We start from the raw sequence: 24,532 nt of genomic DNA, 5'->3' as shown, positions 1-24,532 counted from the left end.
GACAATTGTAGTATTCTTTGTAAATCTTTAAGAAAAGCAAACACATGTGCACAACTACCCTTAAATAGACTACCAGAAAAGCATCTTGTTTTTATGTAGCATTTTTCTAACAGACTCTTTGAGAGGACAGAAGTCAAATTTCATGAGAGGGAAACTCAGGGTTATAAACGTAATTATCAATCTGTACATTAAAAAAAGACCAGATTGGAAAACAAACAAACAAAAAAACCCAACCCACTTATTTCTAACACCAAATATACACTAGAGTATATTCAAGATAATTTAAGAAAAAGGAAAACAATTTCTAAATTGTGAACACCCACACTATTTAAACACTCAATTGACAGACGTGACACTTGTCCAGTAACAATAATTAAACTGCTCTTTAATGGCAAGAGCTGAATTATTTATCAACCTCTTGCCTTTTCTTTACATTAGGAAATGACTTAGTTAATGAAATGTGGCACTTTTCCCCTTATTTACTCTCTTCCAAACTGACCATCACCTCACTTCTATCCTCACAACCTCCCAACCAATCCAGATCAGAGTTTTTTTTTCTTTTTGGCCACGCCACGTGGCATGTGGGATCTTAGTTCCCCAATGGACCAGGGATCGAACCCATGCCCCCTGCAGTAGAAGCGCGGAGTCTTAACCACTGGACGGCCGGGGAAGTCCCCAGATGAGAGTCTAGAAAGGTAACAATAAAGGAGATAGAAAGAAAGAGGGAAAAATCTGTTCTGTGCTTCTAAAAATGCGCTATGTAATAATATCATGGTGCTGAGGGATCATCTAAGCCAGTGGTTCCCGAAGTGTGGTCCCTATACCAGCATCAGCATGACTTTGGAGCTTGTTAGAAATAGAAGTTCTTGGGCCCCATATCAGCTCAGACCCCTAAAATCAGTAATTCTGGGAGTGGGGACCAGTAATCTGTGCTGTAACAAACCCTTCAGGTGATTCTGATGCCTGCTAAAGTTTGAAAATCACTGTTTTAAAGTACAGATAAACTTGCCACATCTTCCTGAAAAGTTAACTCAAAGATGTGGGATAAAAAAGTAATTTGAGGGCTTCCCTGGTGGTGCAGTGGTTAAGAGTCCGCCTGCCGATGCAGGGGACACGGGTTCCTGCCCAGGTCTGGGAAGATCCCACATGCTGCGGAGCGGCTGGGCCCGTGAGCCATGGCTGCTGAGCCTGCGCATCCAGAGCCTGTGCTCCGCAACAAGAAAGGCCACAACAGTGAGAGGCCTGCGTACCGCAAAAAAAAAAAAAAAAAAAAGTAATTTGAAATTTTCCTGTTATAAAGATTTTCCTTTTTCTTTTCTTTTCTTTTCTTTCTTTCTTTCTTTCACTGTTGTTTTTGTATGTCATGTATGTGCAAGCAAAACCCAACAGAACCCTTCTTCTCTGGTCCACTGTATTTTTCATGAAACCCTAGTAAAAAAAAAAAACTGTACAATAAATGACATGTAGTAAATGATAAGAAATTTTAGCATATATGTGTTAATAGGATCTACAGCAGTATCTGTGATTCAGAAGCAAAAAAATGAACGAGGAGCTCTACTGCAGTGGGAACAAACTGTTAATTTCATTGAAATACAAGTGCTAATTCACATAAGTTAGAAAGTGTGATTTCTTATAGATTTTGCAAAGGCCTAGTTTCTTGTCATCTAAAAAATTAAGCTTTAAAAAACCAGTTATCGGGGCTTCCCTGGTGGCGCAGTGGTTGAGAACCTGCCTGCTGATGCAGGGGACACGGGTTCGAGCCCTGGTCTGGGAGGATCCCACATGCCACGGAGCGGCTGGGCCCATGAGCCACAACTACTGAGCCTGCGCGTCTGGAACCTGTGCTCCGCAACAAGAAAGGCTGCGATAGTGAGAGGCCCGTGCACCGCGATAAAGAGTGGCCCCCGCTTGCCACAACTAGAGAAAGCCCTCACACAGAAACGAAGACCCAACACAGCAAAAAAATAAATAAAATTTTTTTAAAAACTAGTTATTATACCAATAAACAATGGCTCCCAAAAACTAGTTCAACTTTCAGCTAAAAAAAGGCTTTATCAAATGTTTGTTTACAAACACTTGATTATGTTTAGGTCCATTTTTCACTGTAGTAAAATTTCCTAACACTGAAACTCCTCTTCTTACAAACAGGTTAGGCTTCAAATATAGGTTAGGTCATTTAATATAAGCCCAAAATAATTAAGAGGAGCTTAAGCTTTCATCCTTCAGGGACATTTCCATCAAATGGGAAGATGAATTAGTCCCTCAGTGCTTTTAAACCATAAAGATACCAAATATTGTGTGTGTGATTTTAGTGTCATACTGCAACTACTTTTTTGAAGTGGGATGACTTAAAAACTATATGTTTAAGTGAGATTATAGATTGGAGGTTTAAACAAATCTTAAGCTTAATGAAACTATAAGATAGTGAAGTAAATCCAGAACAACTTGAAGGGTTGTGAAACACATGGAGAGACATGGGTGGTTTTTGAGGCTTCCCAGAAATAACTTGACAGCCCCAAACATAGCTAGTGAACCAGTAGTAAGTGGCTATAATAAATCTAAAAAAGGTAGAGTACTGACAAATAGATTTCATCTGGAACAGTAACGCCAACTGACTGACAGCGGCTGCCTCAAGTGCTAAACTCAGAAAAATTCTAAGGTTGATCATGGCTTTGCCAGTAAGTGTGCAGAGATCAAAATAACAGGATCTGGAAATAGTTACAGATGTCTGCATGACATTTATTTGCCACCCTTTATTAAGAGCCTTAACTAAAATATGTGATTGGGAATTATATGGTGCGTAATATACAACTGGCCCTCTGTAGCTGCAGGTTCTGCATCTGCAGTTGGTTGAATCTGCAGATGCAGAACCCATGGGTGGTCCTGAGATGGCTGTGTTTTATAAACAGGAACAAAGTAAACACTGATTCCACAAAGTCACTCTTAAAGTAATAATGATAAATCAATCATGTACGAGTTAAATTAAAAATTAAAAAAGGTACATCCATGTGATTAAACACTCTACAGTTGTCAAAAAAAAAAAAAAAAAAAAAAACTGACAAAGATTTCCAGGATGCATTGTTAGGTGAAAAAACAAACAGGAAGTTACAGAACAATACTGAAAGTCCTCTTCTTACAAACAGGTTAAGCTTCAAATATAGGTTAGGTCATTTAATATAAGCCCAAAATAATTAAGAGGAGCTTAAAGCCTGCATCCTTCAGATACATTTCTATCAAATGGGAAGATGAATTAGTCCCTCAGTGCTTTTAAACCAGACAGACACCTCTTCTTCATGTTGGCTTATAATCTAAATGAGCAGCCTTTTCCAAAATGGACCAGTTTTGGTAAGACTTAAAAAAGTCTGTTGAGGTGAGTGTTCTCTATCTAGCCTTGATAAACTCTACAAATACCACAGAGAACTCCTTAGAGGTTAGAGTACTCTGCTTGCCACCCTGTCAAAAACTCTGATGTTAAAAAAAAAAACAAAAACCAAACCTCTGATGTTATAAGTATTCAAAAGGCATAAAACCTATATAATCATCTATGATTTGTGATACACATTTCATCTTTTTTTTTTAAAGATTTTTTTGCTGTGGACCATTTTTTAAAGTCTTTACTGAATTTTGTTACAATATCACTTCTGTGTTTTTTTTGTTTTTGTTTTTTAAATGTTTTGGTTTTTTGGCTGCAAGGCGTGTGGGATCCTAACTCCCCCACCAGGGATCGAACCCGCACCCCTTGCACTGGAAGGCAAAGTCTTAACCATTGGACCACCAGGGAAGTCCCTACACATTTCATCTTAATTACCTTTTAAGTTCTCACATCACCTACAGACAGTACAGCACATGGATTAGAATAATGACCCTAGAGTCAAACAGCTTGAGTTCGGATTTTCGCACTACCACTTATTAGCTATGTGACTTATTAGGGCAAGTTAACTTCTCTGACCCTCTGTTTTTTCATCTGTAAAATAAAGATATAGTGATATCTACTTCTAAGTACTTAGTGCTGTTAGAATTAAACGAGTTAATATATATGTACTTTGGATAGCACCTGACACATAGTAAGAGCCCTAGGTACCATTATTAAATTATTATTATTGACCTTCTAAATTTGCAATACCTGAGTAGTCATGTGACACTCATGTGGGGTATATATATACGACATTGAGCCACAAACTCAAGTAATTCCGTTTTATCACTTTTTTTTGCTGTTTCCAAATGCCTGGGTGCTGTACTTTACATATATGATTTGTTCCACCCTTCAGAGTCATTTCTGTTGTTGAACACTTCACCTACATATACAACTTCAGTATTTTAATACTATTCTTAATTTTTTTTTTTTTTTTTTTTTGTGGTACGCGGGCCTCTCACTGTTGTGGCCTCTCCCGTTGCGGAGCACAGGCTCCAGACGCGCAGGCTCAGCGGCCATGGCTCACGGGCCCAGCCGCTCCGCAGCACGTGGGATCTTCCCGGACCGGGGCACGAACCCGTGTCCCCTGCATCGGTAGGCGGACTCTCAACCACTGTGCCACCAGGGAAGCCCACTATTCTTAATTTTTATTTTCTCTATATTTGTTCACATCCTAAACTTCAGTACTAACTGGTTTTATACTTGTTGTATATGATGGGAGTTAATATTTTTTAATGCTTTGAAAATATGCTTGGAGTAAATACACCACAGATAAGAGGGTTGGAGGAACTTTTAAAAGGCTCCTTAGTGTTTGAGGGGGAAATGGCAATACATAAGGAGAAAGCAGACAGCCAGATTGTGCAGGGCTTTGCAAGCTGTGTAAAGATTTAGGGATAAATTATTATAGCTATTATAGATCTCTAAAGGGTTTTGAGAAGGAAAGTAAAGAGAATGGGTTGATTTGGGAGGGGGAAAGGGAAGCAGCAGGAAAGAGTAAATATGGGAAAATCAGTTAGGAAGCTTTTCTACTAAGACATATTGGTGTCAGATTACAGTGGGAACATTATGAATCCAGTTTTGCATGAAGTGAGTTTGATGTGTGTGATGTTTGTGTGAAACATCTAAGTTAATGCATTGAAATAGTTGAGTCTTGGATTTAAAAAGTTCGTTGGGAAGACGAGAGTCTTAATTCACTAACACCTAACAAAAATGAAAACTATGATGATTAAAAAAAAAATAGCATTGGGAATTCCCTGGTGGCCTAGTGGTCAGGATTCCAGGCTTTCATGGCCGTGGTCTGGGTTCAATCCCTGGCCGGGGAACGGAGATCCCGCAAGCTGCATGGCACGGTGAATGAACGAATGAGTAAATGAATGAATTGAATAAATAAATAAATAAAAATAATTTTTTAAAAAAAAGCATCATCTTTTTCATCAGTAAGAATTTAACGATGACAGTAAAAGAGTAGGCCAATGGGCCAGATATCCTTTCTGTCCCCCCATATGACAAAGTGACTTGAATTTTTAGCAACAAGATAACATTTATCAAATTTTCCACAAGTAATGGCCTAAAACTGATACAATATGCCATATCTTTAGAAGTATTAGGAAAACTTCCCTCAATGATGAGCTTAACATAACTGTGTAAGTAATTTTTTTTAAATGTTGCCATTTGCAGTCACATATTTCTGTGAGTTTGGGCTCTCAATATAATGGTTAAGACAGAGAAGAGAACCAGATGCTGAACCTTTTACTCTGATTCAGTTCTCTTCAACTAAGCCCAATTTATGGAAGTCACTATACTCAATGCAGTTTCTACATCTGGCCCATTAATCATTAAGACAGGTAGAAACCTGGTGAACAATGGTCTTAGTTCCTTCATTTCTAAAATGGTAATAGCAATGTCTATTTTATAGGATTGTTGAAGACTAAATAAGGAATTAATATTAAGTACTCAGGGCTTCCCTGGTGGTGCAGTGATTGAGAGTCCGCCTGCCGATGCAGGGGACACGGGTTCGTGCCCCGGTCCGGGAGGATCCCACATGCCGCGGAGCGGCTGTGCCCGTGAGCCATGGCCGCTGAGCCTGCGCGTCCGGAGCCTGTGCTCCGCAACGGGAGAGGCCACAACAGTGAGAGGCCCGCATAATGGGAGAAAAAAAAAAAATATATATATATATATATATATATTAAGTACTCAGAGTCCTACTACACAATAAGAAATCAATAAATGGTAGAATTACTATTATTATTATTGAGCTGGGATAGTATCTGCTCCCATTGCACTTAAATTCTAAAATCTTCCCTCATAGAAATATAGTCAAACAGAGTAGTTAGGTTCTATATTGAAAGAAATGAACAATGAGCAACTTTCCAAGTGTTAAACACTGTATCAGACACAGGTAGACAGAGGATTAAACAGCTTTATGTGGATTAATTTGGAATCCTGCCTCCATTCTATGGGAAAACCTGATCATCTAAATTTGAAACCAGTAATTTGCAATCTTTTGGAACCTAACTATAATAAACTAGAAACTGCCTACCCTTTAATAAACAAATTTAAAAAAAGAAAGAAGTATAAGTCAGCAAAACATGGGGGCTGCCTAGGTATCAATGAAAATATATATAAGTAGATTATCCACAATCAGCCTTGCTTTTACATAATCGAGCAGAATAGGGCAATCTATTATATTACCTTCTTTCTAAGCCTCTCACTGTTCTAAATCTTTTCATTTGGACCTCAGACTTCTGCTCAACAGATCTTCCCTCACTTTCCTCACTGAACTCCTGTTCTCCCCTGAGGACCTGATGGCACTCCCAAAGGGATGCTAATTCCCTCCTATCCCACGGTAAGGTTGGTTTCCTCCTTTCTTCTCACAACTTTTTCCAAGCATTACCCTTTCTCCTTTTGTGAAATCCCTTCCTCCTGATATTCATACCTTCTCCTTATAACTGTTACTAAATTCAAGACATTCTGCTTCATTAACGAAAGAATTCTGCACCTCATTCACAGTCTTCCTCTCCTAAGTTATTCTCATATATCTCCCTATTCAACTTCATCTGGACTTCCAGTACCTCTCTAAAACCTCTTATTTACCAATCCCTTCCTGTGTTAACTTTCTTATGTAGTTTACATTTCCTGGTCCACATCTTGTCTGTATTCTTTTTTTTTTTTTTTTTTGCGGTATGCAGGCCCCTCACTGTTGTGGCCTCTCCCGTTGCGGAGCACAGGCTCCAGATGCGCAGGCTCAGCGGCCATGGCTCACGGGCCTAGCTGCTCCGCGGCATGTGGTATCTTCCTGGACTGGGGCACGAACCCGTGTCCCCTGCATCAGCAAGCGGACTCTCAACCACTGCGTCACCAGGGAAGCCCATTGTCTGTATTCTTAATGTTCTTATCCCTTGTCCCTTTTTGACACATGCCTAGCAAACCCCTAATATCTACCTTCTATGCCTGCAGTTGGGTTACTAAGCACTTTATCTGAGTAAAATCATATAACTGAGCAGAAAGGTTCCACTACTAGTTCATGCAGACACAAAAATAAAACTCACCTACAATCATAAAAAAAATTAAAAATTTTGGTAAGTAATCCAATGGGAGGTTACTCAAAAAGTGGGAAAACTGAGTTAAACACTGGAGTAAAAAGAAGGCAGCACTGTTTCTGGTTAAGAAGACTTTAAGACAGTAACATATCAGTACTTGCTAAATTAATTTATAGACATATAGGTCAGCACTGATCAAAATATTTGTGAAATTTCAAAGCAGTAGTAAAAAACATGAAAAAATTAAAGAATTAAAAAAAGGGTAAAGACTTCTTAGCAAAGAAAGAATTGGAAAAAAAATGATGGGAGATAGGCGTTATTAGCTATTAAAAGACAATATAAAGTGTTAATAATAAAACAGTATGATACTGAGTTAAAAACAGAAAATTAACTAATGAAAGAGAGGAGAGGTTCTGGGGACAGAGCAAAACATTTTTTAAAAATCTAATACATGGGCTTCCCTGGTGGCGCAGTGGTTGAGAGTCCGCCTGCCGATGCAGGCGACACGGGTTCGTGCCCTGGTCCAGGAAGATCCCACATGCCGCGGAGTGGCTGGGCCCGTGAGCCATGGCCGCTGAGCCTGCGCATCTGGAGCCTGTGCTCCGCAGCGGAAGAGGCCAGCGTTCCGCAAAAAAAAAAAAAAAAAAAAAAAAAAAAAAAAAAAAATCTAATACATGAGAACCTGTTGTATAGCACAGGGAACTCCACTTTGCTTTACAGCAGAAACTAACACAACATTGTAAAACAACTATACCTCAGTAAAAAAATAAATAAATAAAAATTTTAAAAATAAAATAAAAATTTAATACAAAACCAAGTAAGATACCATGTGGGGCAGGGGGGGAATTGTTTAATAAATAACATGGACTAGGGCTTCCCTGGTGGCGCAGTGGTTGAGAGTCCGCCTGCTGATGCAGGGGAGACGGGTTCGTGCCCCGGTCTGGGAGGATCCCACATGCCGCGGTGCGGCTGGGCCCGTGAGCCATGGCCGCTGAGCCTGTGCGTCTGGAGCCTGTGCTCCACAACGGGAGAGGCCGCAACAGTGAGAGGCCCACATACCGCAAAAAAAATAAAAAAATAAAAATAACATGGACTAAATTAAGTAATAATACTATGATAAAATTTTTTAAATATTTTATTTATTTATTTATTTGGTTATGTCAGATCTTAGTTGTAGCAGAAATTTTTTAAAACTTTTTTTAAACTACCAAGAACTATGTTTATTGAGTTGCAGAAAGATGACAGTATTCCAGCTACTGGAGCAACAGGAGAAAGTTTAAAATGACACAGCTGATGAATTCAACTACACAACAATTTAAAATATCAGATTAATAAAAATCAATAGAATTAAGATTAAAAGGCAAAGAATCTGGAGCAAATATGCAATAAACAAAGATACAGCTCACAGAAATAGGAATAAATTTAAAACAAACACTTGAGAAAATACCCAGAATCCTTCACAGTTATAAACATGCAAGACAAAATACCTCACTATTTTCCAGTAAGCAAAAATACATAATAATGGTAAATCTGATATTGATAGGACTATGAAGGAAGTCTTACACTATTGGTGACACCTTGATTATCACACCTCTCTCTGCTGGGTTATCAACTGGGCAAAAAGTAATTTGTTGTAAAACTGATCACACCTTTTGACTCATAAATTCCATTTTAGAGTATATAACCCAAGGAGATGACTTAAAAGAAAAGCTGTACATAAATTATCTATCTTAGCATCTTAGAAAGAGGATTATAATAATTAATGATGGAAACAAAACACACATTACCAGCTAATGGTTACTGAGCATTTATTACCATGCCAGAAGGCTGTGCCAAGTGCTTTAAATATACTACTTCATTCTTCAATTCTATGAGACAGTTACTATTATTTTATAGATGAGAAATCTGAAATAATCAGACATTAAGTAACTTGCCCACAGTATACTACTGCATGTTTAAGTGACAGGGTTAGGGTTTGTACTAAGGCTGTAGACTCAAAACCCATGCTCTAAGCCACAGAATATAGACTCTAATAAAAAACCTGGGAGGGCTTCCCTGGTGGCGCAGTGGTTGAGAGTCCGCCTGCCAATGCAGGGGACACGGGTTCGTGCCCCGGTCCGGGAGGATCCCACGTGCCGCGGAGCGGCTGGGCCCGTGAGCCATGGCCGCTGAGCCTGCGCGTCCGGAGCCTGTGCTCCGCAACGGGAGAGGCCACAACAGTGAGAGGCCCGCGTACCGCAAAAAAAAAAAAAAAAAAAAAAACCTGGGAAAAAATACCTAAAGACTGGAACATGATTAAGTAAACCATAGCGTAAAACCCAAAGCAACTCTACAGTTATTAAAAGTAGCATATAAGGAGCTACACAGACACTCGCAAATATTTTTATGAACTAGTGTCAATCATAAAGATAAAACAAAAGTGATACCCAGGGGCCTTCCCTGGCGGTCCAGTGGTTAAGACTCCGTGCTTCCAATACAGGGGTCACGGGTTCTATTCCTGGTCGGGGAACTAAGATCCCACATGCCGCGTGGCATGGCCAAAAAAGAAAGGAATATCCAGAATCTTGTTAGTCATAAAAAGTGATGGAATTCCATATATTTTATTCTTTTACAGTTCTATAGAAATGAACAGATTACAAACCTTCTGCATATAGTCGCTCTGCGAGGAAAACTGCATCTCTGTAAGCATAGTGGTTTAGTGCTTGCCATATAGCAGCCTGTAAGTGGAGGAAAAAGGACATAAATATACAAACATAGAGAGTTTCAAGGTAACTCTTAGCACAGAGCCTTGCATATAATACTCAAATTAACATGTCTAAATTAAGTAATAAAACCTCACTGCCCACAGTGCAAACTCCATAACGTATTAGATAAGGCTCTTCACTGTATGGCTCCTAACATGTCTGAATTTACTCACTCAACTCCCCATGAACTTTTAGACCTCTGTGTCTCTGTACTTCCTTTTCCTTCATTGGGGAATGTGGGCTCCTTCACCTACCTCCTCTTATAAATTTATCATCCCTATACACCCAGCTTAAATAATATCTACTTCATAAAGCTTTCTTCCTCATCCCTATAGACCCAGCTTAAATAATATCTACTTCATAAAGCTTTCCTCCTCATCCCTATAGACCCAGCTTAAACAATATCTACTTCATAAAGCTTTCTTCACTGGAGAGCTCTAATATTCATTCATTCAATAAATATTTACTGAGTGCCTACTATGTGCCAGCACTTTCTAGACTCTAGGCACACAATAAATAACAAATAGTTTCTGTTCTCATAGAGTGCATTTTAGTGTCACTCCTGTCTAGATCAGTGGCTATCAACCCTTTCTTGCGATGCTCTACCTCAAATCCACTGAATCACAATCTCTGGAAGTTGGGATGGAGTTTAGATATCCTTATTTTTAAACCTTTTTAATGGTAAGCATTCAGGGTTCAGAACGATTCTTCTAGTTTCTAGGTAAGTAGTTCTCTCTCCTTTTATAGTATACTCTTTTGAAAAACTTATGAAAGCTATGGACCTCCTCCCCAGAAAAAAGCACGTGGACATATATACAGAAAATGTGTATACAGTGTTTGGGGTTCACAAATATCTTGATTCATTAAGAATCACTAGTCTAGCTGATGGGAGACAGTATTAGAGCCCAATACATAAAAGGTGTTCAATAAATATTTATGGAATTCAATTCAGATACTTGAAAGGGGAAGAGACAAGTTACTGACCTAGAAACATGCATTCTCTTTTGCATATTAGAGACTACAGCAGTACTAGTGCCTTGAGGAGCACTGCCGCTGCCAGGACTAGGAGAGGTACCCCTTGTTTGAAACTCAAAGTCTTTCACCATACAAGGTCAGAAATGTTGGGTAAGTATACATGAAATAACAATTGTACTGGTAAATCAATTTGGGTAAGTTATGTATTTAAAAGATTTTAATGGACTGGTTAGTGAATCTAACCATCATTTATAGAACTGCACATGAAGAAAAGTACCTAGGGTCTATCCCCTCTTTCCTAGTCCCAGTCTGTAACAGAATCTTCTTTCCTGTAAACTTTTATTTTCCTAAGTGGTTTTTCTACCTACAGGCTATAATGTAATCCAGCCTGTCCCAGAATTCTTCAAACAAAAACATCATCACTGCTAAACAGGAGACAATAGTGAGAGACTTGGGTTCAAATTCATGTTCCATGACTTACTAGTTCTGTGTCCTGGGCAAGTAACAATGTCTCTTAAGACTCAGTCTCTTAATTTAAAACATAAGACTCCAATAAAGTACACAATGGTTCCTAGCACATACCTAATAATTACTCAATAAATTTTAGCTGCTGCCCTCATCGTTATCACTATCATGTCTTCTTCCCTGATCAAAACTTGCTAATCATTCCTCTTGGACAGCCCCACAAAGTTTACACAATAAACATGTACAGAACAAAGCTCCATCAGTCCCTAAACATCAGCTGTATTTTCATATTTCAGTCTTCACCTCTGTTTGGGCTGTCCTTTGTCTTTAACTTCCATCTCCTGAAATTTGTCATCCTTTCTTCAAAATTCAGCTTACATGGTCTCTTCCTTTCATGAAGCCTTCACTGCTCTATCCCATGCAATATTAATTACTCCATCCTATGAGGTCCTAGACAATTTTGTTTATACTTTTAAAAAAATATATCAGGCTTTTTATTAGATTTGGTTATATTATTTGGTTAACCAGGTTGCAACTTCTTGCGGGCAAAAGCCAGATTCTATTTTTCTCTATAATTCCCTGGTTATCCTACTTAACTAAGTTATTTCCCTAGTTATCCTAGATAACTGTCTTTAAACATAGTGAATGTTCAATAAAGTTTGTTGAATGAATGTTTTAAAACTCTGAATCTGTTTTCCACTTACTGACCTATAAACTTTTAGTAACCCAATCTGAAGGTAAAATATAAGATATTCCTATAAACATGATTAAAACATTAATGTTGGCAATATAAAAAAAATACAAAATAACATCCAGCTGTTTCTTCTTTGATACAATAAGCAAAACATTATAAAGGAACCAAGAATCTGGTAAGGAGATAAGGGTCAGTCTGACCGAGGGGTTGTAATACATCAGATTTTGGGGCAATAAAATCTCTCAGTGGTGTGATCTATAAATACCTGGAAGATAACCAGATTTTTCTGGTAAATGGCAGCTGAGATCATGTCTCCATACTACTTGGATCATTTTCCTTATCATCTTATTCAATATGCCTACCACCTTTGAAACACATCATTCATCCATTTGGTAAATATTTATTGAGCATCTATTTTGTTTGCTATATGATCCTGATTGCAGTTATAAAAAAACATAAAAAACTTAACCAATTTGAGAAAATCAAGTTCTTCAGGTAGGCTGCACAAAGCCTTAACATTTTGAATTTTCAGGTCTTTACTGACAATGAGAAATAAGTCGGGTATTATTCTACAGGCACCTATCTGGTCACTGTCATTGTGCTCACTGTGCTTTTGTTTTCTTATCAAACAGTCAGGAAGCTGAACCTTTGAACAAAAATATGTGGTGTCAGCAAGGAGTGAATATAATAGCAGGTTTTAAACATACTACAGAATCACTGCTATCTAATCTATATTTCCTCTATACTATAACACAGCAAAGAGACAGATAAAAGGTAATGCAATAAACTGTGTTTTCCTCAGAGAATTTCAACATTTAGATAGAATAACTTAAAAAAAAAGTCATTCAGAAAACAACAGCTAAAGGGTATTCAAATCTAATTTGACTCAATTATTCCTTGAATACTTAATATGATCTCCACACCTCAATCCAAGGCAGATAAAGATCCCTCAGACACTAATCTAGATGACTAAGTCAATTCTCTGAGCTTTAGCTTTAATCATCTGTAAAATAAGGATAAAAATACTTACCTCTGAGATAAGCCTAGCAGTGTCTGGCTAAATTCTAAACCCCCAAAAGAACTGATCTGGCCTTCTGGTGTTCTACCAGACCATATATGACCTAGGGTTCTGAAACTATGCCTATAGGTATCTTTCAAAATGATACTCATTTATTTCATTTTATTAAAAATTTTTTAAATTAATTAATTAATTAATTTATTGGCTGCGATGGGTCTTCGTTGCTGCACATGGGCTTTCTCTAGTTGCAGTGAGTGGGGGCTACTCTTCGTTGTGGTGTGCAGGCTGCTCATTGCAGTGGCTTCTCTTGCTGCAGAGCACAGGCTCTAGGTGCGCAGGCTTCAGTAGCTGTGGTGCATGGGCTTAGTTGCTCCGAGGCATGTGGGATCTTCCCGGACCAGGGCTCGAACCCGTGTCCCCTGCATTGGCAGGGGGATTCTTAACCACTGCACCACCAGGGAAGCCCAAAACGATACTCATTTAAATTAGGCAACTGCAGTAATAATGAAAGGAAGAAACTTAATAAACATTTACTTTTTTTTTTTTTTTTTTTTTGGTGTGGCACGTGAGATCTTAGTTCCCCAACCAGGGATTGAACCTGCGCCTCCTGCACTGGAAGCGCAGAGTCTTAACCACTGGACTGCCAGGGAAGTCCCCTAAACATTTACTTTTAAAGGCAGACCATTTTTTCCCTGGATTACTTTAAGAGTGTCTTACTTAGCCCCTCTGAATTCTTTTCTGCCCTATGATCCATTCTCTCCCTATGAGCTTTTCACAAGTCAGATCTGATCATATTACCCCTTTGCTTAAAATCCTTCAATGGCTTCTCATTGTTCTTAATGATAAAAGCAAAAGCCACCAAACTAGGCAGTGTGGTATAGTCTGTACCTACCTCTTCCGTTCATCTTGCATCATATTTTCTCATGCTTTACATGCTACCACAACGACCTTCTTTCAGCTCCTCAAATCTGCCATGTTATCCTTCTGCCACAGGTCCTTTAAACATACCATTCATTTTGCCTGGCATACCCCCTTCCTTTCCTTCAAAATATGCAAATTCTAGTCATTCTTTGGACTTCTTTCCCAGGGAAGGCTTTTTTAGGACACCCAGATGAGGTTAGGCATCCTTATACACTCTGATGACACCAAGTACCTTTCCTTTGCAATACTTCTCACTGTTTTAATTTTATACCTATTTAGGAGAGTATGTGAGTAATGTCTTCCTCACTATGATATAAACTCTAGAAAGGTAGGGACTACATCTGTTTTTGCTCACTATATACTCCCAGCATTTATTATGTACTTTTTGTGTGTGTGTGTGGTACGCGGGCCTCTCACTGTTGTGGCCTCTCCCATTGCAGAGCACAGGCTCCGGACGCGCAGGCTCAGCGGCCATGGCTCACGGGCCCAGCCGCTCCGCGGCATGTGGGATCTTCCCAGACCGGGGCACGAACCCGTGCCCCCTGTATCGGCAGGCGGACCCCCAACCACTGCGCCACCAGGGAAGCCCTATTATGTACTTTTTAAGTAGGTGCTTTAACTAATGTATGGTGAATGAATAAACAAATGGCCTTTGACCTCTGGCAGTCCTCCCACTGTTAGCATTTTATGTTAGTCTTAGCCTTAAGTTTTTCTGTATTATTATATGTCCAATAGTTAAGGATCTCTGGAAATCTCGAAAGAAACTCCATGGTACATAGAATTATTTTTGTAATGCAAATAATTACCATCTACTTACTCCTTTATAAAATATGGGGATTTCCTAAGAACCTACTAAAAGAACATGGTGAGTAGAAAGAATATACCCAGGATTTGATGTTGGAGACCTGTGTTCAAATGTGTGTGCCAGCACTTTCAGCAGTGTGGCTTTGGGGAATTATTTAACGTTTCTCAGCCTCAATTTCCTCATGTGAAAAATGGAACTCTATTTTTGGACTTGTGTGGGTTAAATGAAATGATATGGTGCTCCTAGTATACTGACTGGCACACATTAGGCACTTAAAACCTTTTGCTTTTCCAGCTCTTAATATAAACAAATTCAATAAATATAATTTATAGTTTGTATTATGTAACATCTCTCATCATATCTGCCAGTTGTTTATTTTGTAACATATAAGCCACACACACACACACAAAAAGATTCTGAAGAACCTAGGGCCAGGACAGGAATAAAGACGCAGACGTAGAGAATGGACTTGAGCACACGGGGAGGGGGAAGGGTAAGCTGGGACGAAGTGAGAGAGTGGCATGGATACATATACACTACCAAATGTAAAATAGACAGCTAGTGGGAAGCAGCCACATAGCACAGGGAGATCAGCTCAGGGAGATCAGCTCGGTGCTTTGTGACTACCTAGAGGGGTGAGATAGGGAGGGTGGGAGGGAGACGAAAGAGGGAGGAGATATGGGGATATATGCATATGTATAGCTGATTCACTTTGTTATACAGCAGAAACTAACACACCATTGTAAAGCAATTATACTCCAATAAAGATGTTAAAAAAATAAAATAAAATAACTAAAAAAAGAAAAAAAAAAGACCCAATGATTGATTCACCAGCTACATTAGTGATATTGATCACCACGAAAATTTGGCACATTAATATTGTGGCCAAAAACTCCTAGAACTTTGACTTTCTTTCTGTCTTTTTAAAATTAAATAAATGAAAGAGAAAAAAAGTATCATATTCAAGAGTTCTATCCATTTCTGATTTAAAATCAAGTTTTGCTCAGAACAATGTCATTCCTTTATCACCAATTCTTAAGAGGGTCAGAAAGGGATAGTGAAGGCAGGCAACAAAAACTCCCATACATCCCAGAAGTAAAACTTGCCACATACAGCTTCCATCACCACTCTGCTCCAGCATCTGAGTGATGGTATGTATCTCTTTTGGGGGAATGGAGTGGGGAATAAACTATTTTCTAAAGCATTACAAATTGGTAGCTCATGACAGACAGGGCTAAGATTAGCCCCCTTGTTATCCATCTACTGCTCAACTGCTGGTGTAAACCTGCCCATAAAAGAATATCACTCAGTGAATCACTTCAGGAGTTCTACAAAGTAAAGCCACATGGACGAAATGCTGCAAAAGGTTAGGAAGCCAAACAGAGCAACACAACCACCAATCCCCAAAAAAAGTTTAAAAGAGAAATCCTACTGATTAAATTAATGGGTCAGTCCTAGGCTACACTGATTTTAAAGATAATTAAATCAACACCACAGAAATGAAATGGCAAAGTTCCTTACTTGCTTGCTCTTCTTAAATATAAAATATTATTTTAAATATAAACAAACCTCTGTAAGTTGTACAACTAATTCAGACTTAAATGTGACCACATGGATTGTTTTGTGTTATTCTTGTTTTTGTCAAAAAAGAAAATAGTTTTCTTTTAGATCATAAAAGATCTTTTTTTAGATCATAAAAGAAATGAACAATATAAGAAGGTATGAAGAAAAAAATCACTGTGGAATTCTCCTATTATACATTACAGTCTAATTTCTAGAACTCTAATTTAGTTCAGGTCTACATCAGTGGTTCTCAGTCTGGGCAATTTTGCCCCCCAAAAAGACATTTAGTAATGTCTGGGGGGCATCTTTGGTTGTCACAAACAGAGGGGACATCTAGTGGGTAGAGGCCAGGGATGCTGCAAAACACTCTACAATACACAGGACAGTACCCCTACAACAAAAAATTAGCTTGCTCAAAACATCAGTAGTGCCAAGATTGAGAAACCCTGATGTACATTACCATGTAACTGGATTTCTCTACTAGTCTCTATGTCTCCTTAAATCTTGTCTTGTTCCTCCTTCCCAATAGCATCAGATTAATTTTTCCAAAGCAGTGCTTCCATTACATAATTTTTCTGTTGAAAAACCTATAATGGCCATTTATTACCAACAAATTAAATCTAAACTCCTCAGCCTGGACGTTAAGTCCCCTGTAACCTGATCCTACCTGGCTAACAAAACCTTATCTTTTCCTCCTCTATTTCCATTCTAGCCAATGCTATAGTTTTATTGTTTTCCTGTGCCTAAACACCATTCTCAACTTTGTGCTCTTGCTCATGCCATTCCATGCCAAGAATATTCTCTCTTCCCTACCAGTTCAAACCCTTTCCACCTTCTAAAGCTTTAAGTTCTACTCCTTCAAGAAACTGTTCCCACTTTTCCAGTCTACAAGGATCTCTCTTTCCTGTATTTATTGTTATCTGTGCAATCACATACTGACTTGTAACATTATCCAGTTGTTCCTGTTAAGTATACTTATCTTCCCAACAAGACTAGACCCCTCAAAAGATTAGAGGTTACATATCCACATTTCTACTGGTTGGTTTCACAAATATCTCCAACTCAATTTGTTCACAACAGAATTCTTAATTGTCCTCCTTCAAATTTGTCTCCTCTCAAAGAATTCTCCATTTATTAAATGGTGCCCCCCAAAATGAAATCCAGGTACCTGTTCTTGATCCCCCCGCAAACAATCAATTTCCATGTCTCATTGGTTCTTCCTCTAAAACATCTCTTGAATTTATCTACTTCTTTCCTACTCCACTGCTACCACTTTAGTCTAGGTTACCTTCATCCTAAGATTGTGTTTACTCTTGCCTCCTTCCTCCCTGACCTTTCACATACAGTAGCCAGAGAGATCTTAAGATCTATATCAGATAGTGTCAACCCACGGCTGAAAATCCTCCAGTGATTCCCCATTACACTTAGAATGAAAACTGAACTCCTTATAATGGCCTTCCATTACTATGCAACTCCAGCCACACTGGCCCTCTTTCAGTTATTCCAATGCCAAGTTCTGCTGGGTCTTAGGCACTTTGCACATGCTGTTTTCTCTGCTTGTAATGCTCTTCAAACTACTGTTTCCTTCTCAAACTTTGAACTCAGCTTCAATGTTATTTGCTCAAAAGGAACTTTCCTAACATCCTTTTTAGAGAAGGTTTTAGAATGTCTTTTATCTGTGCTTGGCACATAGCAGGTGCATAACAGTCTTCCCAACTTGATTTTTTTCATTGAGGCTGCTTCTGAACATTGATGGTCCAATTGCAAATATGACTTAGGTCAGGACCCTCCTATTAGGTCTCTCTCCTAACACCCTATTTATAGTGCCCTTCTTATCACAGTTTATAATTATTAATTTGTGATTACTTGTCTCATGCTTTCTCTATATATAAGCACAAAGGCTATATAGGGATACTAGTCCATAAAGGAATTACTACATATTTGTAATGACTCCCCCCTCTACCTCCCCATCCCAAAGCTTATTCTCTCAGTTCAGGTACTATATAGCACTGTCTTCAAGACACTATATTGGACCTAAATATAATGTAATCTGTTTTCCAAAAGAAAATTTTATAAACAAAATGTTTCAGCTAACTTGAATATATAAATTTTTTCAATGAAGATCAAACAGTCAAATGCCTATTAATTTATCAATTTAGTTACATACATATATTTTTTTAAGCATAAAATATATTTAGGAATTTCATTTTTTTCTACTCTCGTTGGATAAAACAGCTTTATTGAAAAGCCATTATGGGGGGTGGTGCGAATCATCTAAGACAACTTTCCTGAATACACTACCTTCAATTCTATTACTTGAAAATGGTACTTTTTGAATCCACGTTAGATGCTGTCCGTGTTCATCTTATCCGAAGCCAAAAGTATTCCTTCACTATCTAATAATCTCTAAAACAATATTATATGTGTAAAGCACCCACTTACTATACTGCTTACTAAGGTGATTTTTACAACTTCATCCAACCTACCCCCAGGAATAAGTGATAAATGTCCTACCCCCAGGAATAATTGATAAACCTATATAAAATGTCTTTTTAAAAATCAATTTCATCAGGTGAATTTTATAAACATGCAAATTAGCATTGATTCAAGTCACTTAGGCTAGTGTGTCTTCCCTAAATAGTTATTTTAAAAATAAAATAATTGACAGAATTTCTGCCTCATAATAGGAGAGATTTTTTGCAAAGACTCAAAGTAACAATTTCCTATAAGAGATAATTTGGAGGAAGCACTTATATTTAGGCTTATGTGACATATCAACCTGGGTATTCCATGTTAAAACTTTAAAAAGAGAAAAAGCAAAAAACAGTTGCTCATCTTTTCTCTCAACTTTTTCCTATGCCTAGTAATACCTCAAACCCTGAGGCATCCCTAGAAAGGAAACGCTTTTCCAACTTACACTCATTCTTCTACAAATACATGCAATCGCTTATCATAGTTTTTATAAAAAAGTATCTTGGGCCTCCCTGGTGGCGCAGTGGTTGAGAGTCCGCCTGCCGATGCAGGGGATACGGGTTCGTGCCCCGGTCCGGGAGGATCCCATATGCCGCGGAGCGGCTGGGCCCGTGAGCCATGGCCGCTGAGCCTGCGCATCCGGAGCCTGTGCTCCGCAACGGGAGAGGCCACAACAGTGAGAGGCCCGCATACCGCAAAAAAAAAAAAAAAAAAAAAGTATCTTATTTAGTTGTTCTATTTTTATTTTCTTCCTTACTCTTCTTTCCTGTTTTCAGCACTATCCCTCAACAGTTTATCTTTATCATCGTAGCCAAAGTTGCTGTTCCTCCTACTGCTCCAGATCCCTTCTTGAATGACTTCTTATCCTAAAAATTACAACCAGGGCTTCCCTGGTGGCGCAGTGGTTGAGGGTCCGCCTGCCGATGCAGGGGACACGGGTTCATGCCCCGGTCCGGGAAGATCCCACATGCCGCGGAGCGGCTGGGCCTGTGAGCCATGGCCGCTGAGCCTGCGCGTCCGGAGCCTGTGCTCCACAGCGGGAGAGGCCACAACAGTGAGAGGCCCACATACGGCAAAAAAAAAAAAAAAAAAAAAAAAAAAAAATTACAACCAAAATTCTCACCTAGCTATATCCTAAAACTTCTTACCTCTGTCCCCAAATCTAATAAACAAAGGTATTGTGCGGGGCGGGGCGGGGGGGGGAGAGACAAATTTGACTCTTAAGCCTTAAAAATACCTAAATGCATTACTGCTAAGAGTACTTTAAGGAAAAAGAGAAAACCTGATGGGTACTATCAAGGAGTTGGCTACATATTTCTTTTCTTCTCCATGTTTTTATGCAAGTTGAAGTGAAATTGTTATTAAAAAGTGGTTATAGGCTAGCAATAAAACTAGTTTATCATTTTAGAAGCTGCACCTATAGGGCAAATGTATCATTAATTATTAAGACAAAATAACAAAAATATGAAACAAATTAAACAACTTGAGTGACCTGCTTATCCACTTGATAGAGTATAGACAGCAACTTCTAATTTCATGTTAGGCCTCAAAAAAAAAATCTTCAGGGCCTCCCTGGTGGCGCAGTGGTTGAGGGTCCGCCTGCCGATGCAGGGGATACGGGTTCGTGCCCCGGTCTGGGAGGATCCCGCATGCCGCGGAGCGGCTGGGCCCGTGAGCCGTGGCCGCTGGGCCTGCGCGTCTGGAGCCTGTGCTCCGCAACGGGAGAGGCCGCAGCGGTGAGAGGCCCACATACCGCAAAAAGAAAAAAAAAAAAAAAAAAAAAAAAAAAAAAAAATCTTCAAAAGAGACTCTTAACTAGTAAGAGAAATTTGGATGGAAAGAAATAGCTTTGAAAGCACCAGTATAATGTACAAACAGGTAAACTTCCTAAGACAGAATCCCACATTACATTAATTAAAAAACGAATAGCTGCTATATGGAAAGAGCTGGAGGAGCCAACTAGGAGAAGTTGATATTTCATCCTGTGAAGAAAAATTAAGGAAATATGGAAGGTGTGATGTATTAAAATATTTACTATTTGACATCACAGGTCTTCAAGGGCAACATGAAGCAATTTCTAAAATCGGTTTGCTTTATCAAAATAAAGAAAGTCCACGACTCAATGACAGCAGCTGACAGAGGTCAACTCTTCTAATTAAGTCAAAGATCACAGGATAGGGTGAAAGTCTCACAGACCTGGTCCATCCCCAAGGGACAAAAGATTCAGTTTCTTCACATGGCGCGGGGGGGGGGGGGAATGACTTGGCACTGCTTCACACACTTAAAAATCCAATAGTGTTTCTTCCATGCCAACAGAGCGCTGTGCGTCAAAGCATACCTTGGTGCGGTATGGATGGAAAAACCATCATTTGTCTTTCATTTCCTGCACGCCTTGTAAACAGGCACAATAAAACACTCCTCATCCTCACAGGTCATGGAAAAAACCCAATTTGCCGTTTCCACCCTCTTCCCTTGTATAGGTGCTTGCGCCCCAGCACTGGGCCTTGGGGTTCTCTTCGCAGATCATTGTCCAGAGGGAAATTTACTGAGCGAGAAAAGCAACGTGGACTATAAAGTCTGTTACCAAAATAGAAATTAGTATTAAAAACACCGATCCTACCCTCCCTCCACCCTCTCACAGAAAACAAAAACAAAACCAACACTCGTCCTGCAAACTTGCCCCAACGTTATGAAAATCGTACAAGCGCTGATCAAACGTGCCTCCCAAACATCCTTAGGCAGGAGAGCACCTGGGGCGAGTTGTCGGCCCCTCATCCCTCACGCCGGCCGGGGCCCAGCCGCTGGGCTGACAGGAGGGGCTCACCGGACGCTGGCCTGGGGGGAAATGAGGTATTATTGCCGAACTCCGCTCACACCAAGGGGAAGAAGTAACGTAGGGCCAGAGGTAACACGGCTGAGGTTGCGGGCAAGGCCTCGGAACTGACGAGAAGACAGGCAGGAGCCGGCGTGAGGGGAGGCGGGAGAAGCAGCTGGGCCTAGGCCGCACCAGGCCGCGGAGTGGCCACACGCTGCTTCCCGACCGAGGCTGAGAGCCAAGCCTCAGAGAAGACGGTTACCATTACCTGGACAGGTTCCTGCAGCACCGTCATCCTGGAGGCTCAGGCCCACTTTCTGCAGTGCCTCAGGCCCCCCCCGTAGCGGCTCCGGCCCGGCCAGCCCCGGCTCATTTAAACTCACCAGCGACCGTTACCGGGGGATGGGGGAAGCCGAGCGATTGCCGAGTACCTCCGAGCGGGACACGGAAAAACCCGAAGTGGAGAGACCCGCGCGGGAGCCAGACGAAAAGGCCCGAAGGAGACCGGAAATACCCGAGGTGAATCAGCGGAGGAGGAGACCGTTGCCGGAAGTTGTCGAGGACTACCGGAGACTACCGAGTGTGATCCAGAGCCTAGGTTCCTCTTCTCGGCCACGCCTTCCTTCACGCACGCCACGCCCCATCGGCCACCCTAGGCTGGGGCACGCCTAATCGGCAACCAATAGGCTGGGCGTGGCGTGCGGGAGTCCGCTGGGAGCGTTACGTGGCCGGGCCGAGGTCTCGGTTCGCCGTTCAACCTTGCTGGATTAATTGGTGCACGGTAGATTAAGCAAAGGTTTAAACTTTGGGGCTGACTTTAATTAATCAAGAAGTATCTGTCTGTTGAGTTTAGGTCGTTCATCCATTCCAGAACTACCTATTCATGGCTCAAAGGGAAGTAGGAAATTGGAAAGATTGCCATTCTTCAAAGATTTAGTATGACCTCTGTCCTCAAAGAGATTACGGTCTATTTAACGAAAAGTAATGTAAGAAAGAATGCTACATTATGTGGTGCCCATTATAAGTGACGTAAAAATTCAGAGGAAAGGGAAATTAATTAGCATTGAGATGAGGAAAGTTTCAGACTTAAACTGGGATGGGTAGACTTAAACTGGGATGGGTAGACCATTTTGAAGGATGGGTAGACTTAGAAGAAATGAAAGGAGAAAATGAAAGGATGCAGAATGAGATCAATCCGGTAAGAGTTAAGATCACGGAAAATCTCAGGAGAGCAGAAATTTTTATTCTTGTTAAGAGAGGCATTGTGGTGTGTTGGGAAATCCGGAGGTTGGATTTGAATTTTATCTCTGGCACTAATTTAGCTTTAGGCCCTTAGGCAAGTCACAACCTCTCTGAACTTCTGTTTCCTTAGTCTGAAAAAAAACCGTTAAGAGAACTACGTGCATTAATGTATGTGACTGTGTCTAACACACATAGGCTCTCAGATTTCCTTCCTGCTCCCTCTACCCCCGAAATGTGTGAACAGGGAACTATTAAAATTTTGGATTTTGGTAGATGAGAAAAACAGTCTTGGCAATATTTTTTTAATTGAAGTATAGTTGATTTACAATATCGTGTTGGTTTCAGGTGTACAGCAAAGTGATTCAGATATATATATTTTTTTCAGATTATTTTTCCACTATAGGTTATTACAAGATACTGAATATAGTTCCTTGTGATATACAGTAAATCCTTGTTGTTTATTTTGTGTATACTAGTTTGTATCTACTAATCCCACACACCTAATTTCTCCCTCTCTTCCTCCCTTTCCCCTTTGGTAACCATATGGTTGAAGAAAACAGTTTTTAAAGGTTGATGTCCTAATCAGGACATCTCTAGGGTAGATGTGGGACTCAATGGTATATTCCATTTGTGTGGAAATTTCCCTTTCTGGTTCTCACATTTTATGCAGATAATATCAGGTTAGAATGGGTCACTCCCTTCCTTTGGGTGATGTTGCGGGGGAATGTTTTGTTTTGTTTTAAACACCAGTTGACAGAGCTATAACCTTTACCACCAGCCATCTCTAGTCACTGCTTGTGTACTTATAGCCCCATAAGGGGTAGGTGCTAAGGTGATTTTATGCTGCCATATGCCCTGTTCTGTTAGCAGGATTATGCTGGATGAATTAGAGTGGAAATAGCGTTCTACACTGTCCAGTGTGGTAGCCACTAGCTAAAGTTTAGTTAAGTTCAAGTGAAATTAAAAATGAAGCTCTTCAGATGCCCTAGCCACATTCTGAGGACTCAATACACATATGTGGCTAACGACTCCCATACTGGATAGCATAGATACAGAATATTACCATCATTGGCTTGATTAGGGCTGGAAGATCCAAGATGGCTTCACTCACATGTTTGGGGCCTTGGTGCTGGCTGTTGGCTGAGCCCCTCATTTCTCCTCCACATGACCTCTCATCAGTCAGTAGTCTAATCCTAGCTTCTTGACTTGGCGGCTGGCAACCAAGAAGGCAAAAACGGAAGCAGTGAGACCCCTTAAGGCCTAGGTCTGTAATCAAACCCCATCACTTCTTATTGGTCAGATTAAGACACAGGGCCAGCCTGTGTCTCAACGGGACGAGATGGGAGGAATGGCAAAGTGACACTGC

At 40.0% G+C, this 24,532-nt stretch overlaps 1 protein-coding gene across 2 annotated transcripts in view; it reads right to left on the bottom strand.

The window, feature by feature from the left end:
* Positions 1 to 22,351, bottom strand: part of CDC27 (cell division cycle 27) — a 62,942-nt gene extending 40,591 nt beyond the window's left edge. For both annotated transcript variants that reach the window (XM_081218132.1, XM_081218133.1), the window contains exons 1-2: positions 22,193 to 22,351; positions 10,094 to 10,169 (exon numbers count right to left, since the gene is read on the bottom strand). In XM_081218132.1, coding sequence (XP_081074258.1) covers positions 10,094 to 10,169; positions 22,193 to 22,219 — 103 coding nt within the window. In that variant the 5' untranslated portion in view covers positions 22,220 to 22,351. The remainder of the gene's footprint in view (positions 1 to 10,093; positions 10,170 to 22,192) is intronic.
* Positions 22,352 to 24,532: the final 2,181 nt, after the last annotated feature.

The sequence above is a fragment of the Mesoplodon bidens genome, assembly GCF_964165515.1.
Source record: "Mesoplodon bidens genome assembly, chromosome: 19".
Taxonomy (NCBI): Eukaryota; Metazoa; Chordata; class Mammalia; order Artiodactyla; family Ziphiidae; genus Mesoplodon; species Mesoplodon bidens.
The sequence above is the reverse complement of the archived record's forward strand: the minus strand, read 5'-3'. Positions and strand labels throughout refer to the sequence as shown.